This window comes from Sphaeroforma arctica, assembly GCF_001186125.1.
Source record: "Sphaeroforma arctica JP610 unplaced genomic scaffold supercont1.1076, whole genome shotgun sequence".
Taxonomy (NCBI): domain Eukaryota; class Ichthyosporea; order Ichthyophonida; genus Sphaeroforma; species Sphaeroforma arctica.
Window position 1 is genome coordinate 1 of NW_014039482.1, and position 1,943 is coordinate 1,943.

The 1,943-nt window shown below is 43.7% G+C and overlaps 1 protein-coding gene across 1 annotated transcript; it reads right to left on the reverse strand.

Moving 5' to 3' along the window:
* Nucleotides 1-20: 20 nt before the first annotated feature.
* SARC_09898 (hypothetical protein) lies at nucleotides 21-1,778 on the reverse strand (the record flags this gene model as incomplete). The annotated part of the gene is made up of 4 exons (XM_014296070.1): nucleotides 21-100; nucleotides 262-332; nucleotides 1,023-1,244; nucleotides 1,621-1,778. Coding segments are annotated over 4 exons (531 nt in total), but the record flags the coding sequence as incomplete, so codon positions are not given.
* Nucleotides 1,779-1,943: the final 165 nt, after the last annotated feature.

Consider the following 1,943-nt stretch of genomic DNA (forward strand, 5'->3'; position numbering starts at 1 on the left):
AGACCAGACTGCTTACTTACCGCCGTGCTCGAGCGTACTCTACCCGACACCACGCCTCTCCCAGACCCCACGTCAATTGTGATGATAGGATCGTCATAGCCTACGTGTACATTCAGGAGGAAACTTATGGGGATGAGTTCGTCGCATTCAATCTTATCAGCCTTTATATATATCACGCCAAGGTATTTATATATCACACTAAGGTAATCACTCAGACCACACGTCAGTGGGACAGATCCGACATATTTTGCACATATATACCTGAAGTGCATAACGAACACCCGCAATCGATGAGAAACACAGTGTGTGGGGAGCTGTACAACCCAGACTGACTGTTGTGGAGAGATATATGCCGATCGTGCATTTGATAGTCCTAGAAATCATATCACAAACCCATCACATGCGATGAGCCCGATGCCGCGCCTACAGCACCCGGTAGTAGTCTATTATTAGAACGTAGTAGTCTACTTTTAGAACTTAGTCTACTTTTAGAACTTGGGTCTATTTTTAGAATGTAGTAGTCGATTTTTAGAACGTAGGAGTCTATTTTTAGAACGATGCATATGCACCCATTTGCTGCCTTGAGACATATCCATCACATAAACAAAGACTCACAGCTAACCAGTGTTTGTTGTTTTTAAACAACACAACGGATTCAACGGATGTTCAATAGGAACTCAGGACATATCATCGAACGCTGCAGTGTAAAACGTACAACCATCTCTGACAAGGAGCAATATAATGTACCTATTCAAGACAGACCTAAGGACATATGAACGCATGAGTTGGTCCTACCTCGAGACTACCCCCCCCACCACACACACACACGCCCAGTATAGGATTCTGCGCGTAGGGTTAGCGTTACTATAGCAACTACATCACAATCTGCGCAGATGCTCGAGAACACTTGGGGTATACCTATGAAAGAACCGAAGACAACAAATGTGTGGTGACACCATAGACTGTTTTTGTAGAGATACAGGCACACACACCACATCACACTCTAATATACCAAACCATACCACACTACAGCACAAGCGACCCACACCACAGTACAGATCACATCACAGGCTGCGATGTCGTACAGGATCGCTTGGGATGTACCTAGGGATGAGCCGCCAGCGATAAAGGTGTGGGCAGTGTGCAATGGCCAGTCCATATACCAGAACCCGCCCGAGGCGGAGAAGTGGTTTGATTCGGTCAGCTCCTGAGCGTACTGGATCACCCCAGTGGTACCGAGCGAACTTAAGGGAGAATACAATGTGGTATCGGGATGTGGTCCAGAAGTCACAAAAGAAGGTGCAATAAACGCTAAAAACGGGTAGGATAAATGGGAATCACATCCTCGAATGGACAGAATAGGCGCTTTGGTAGTTTAGAACATATGGCCTACGCCTATTGGCTTTTATCAGGAGCTGATCTGGTCTAGCAAATTAAAAGTAAACTTCATGGCATCGAGAGGGAAGGTGCTGGCGCTTGTTTAAGAGTATGTACTTCACACTATCTTCCAATACGTTTACGTTTATGTACATGAATATAAACCGACCTGTATAACGATGCATATACAACCATACATCCCTTCCAAGTATACGACAATATCAGCATGTGGAAAACACACACCTGAACCTTTGTATGCACAGCCTAGCCCCCATTTGCGGAACGCCACTTTCTATATAGGCTAGAGGCGGCGGTGAATCTGCACCGGATTCTGATGCGCACCGACAGAATGAGACAATGTGTTGATATAAATGTGAATATAGCAGTAGAATATGCACCATGATCCAATCGAGGTATACATCCTTAAATATAGGGCTGAATCGTTTCAAGAATCCTACCTCTACAATAGTGAACAGTAAGATAATGTATGGTGTACAATGTTTCAGTACAGATATATAATAATAAATGCATAGAACTTTATATATATTTATATATACATATGTATA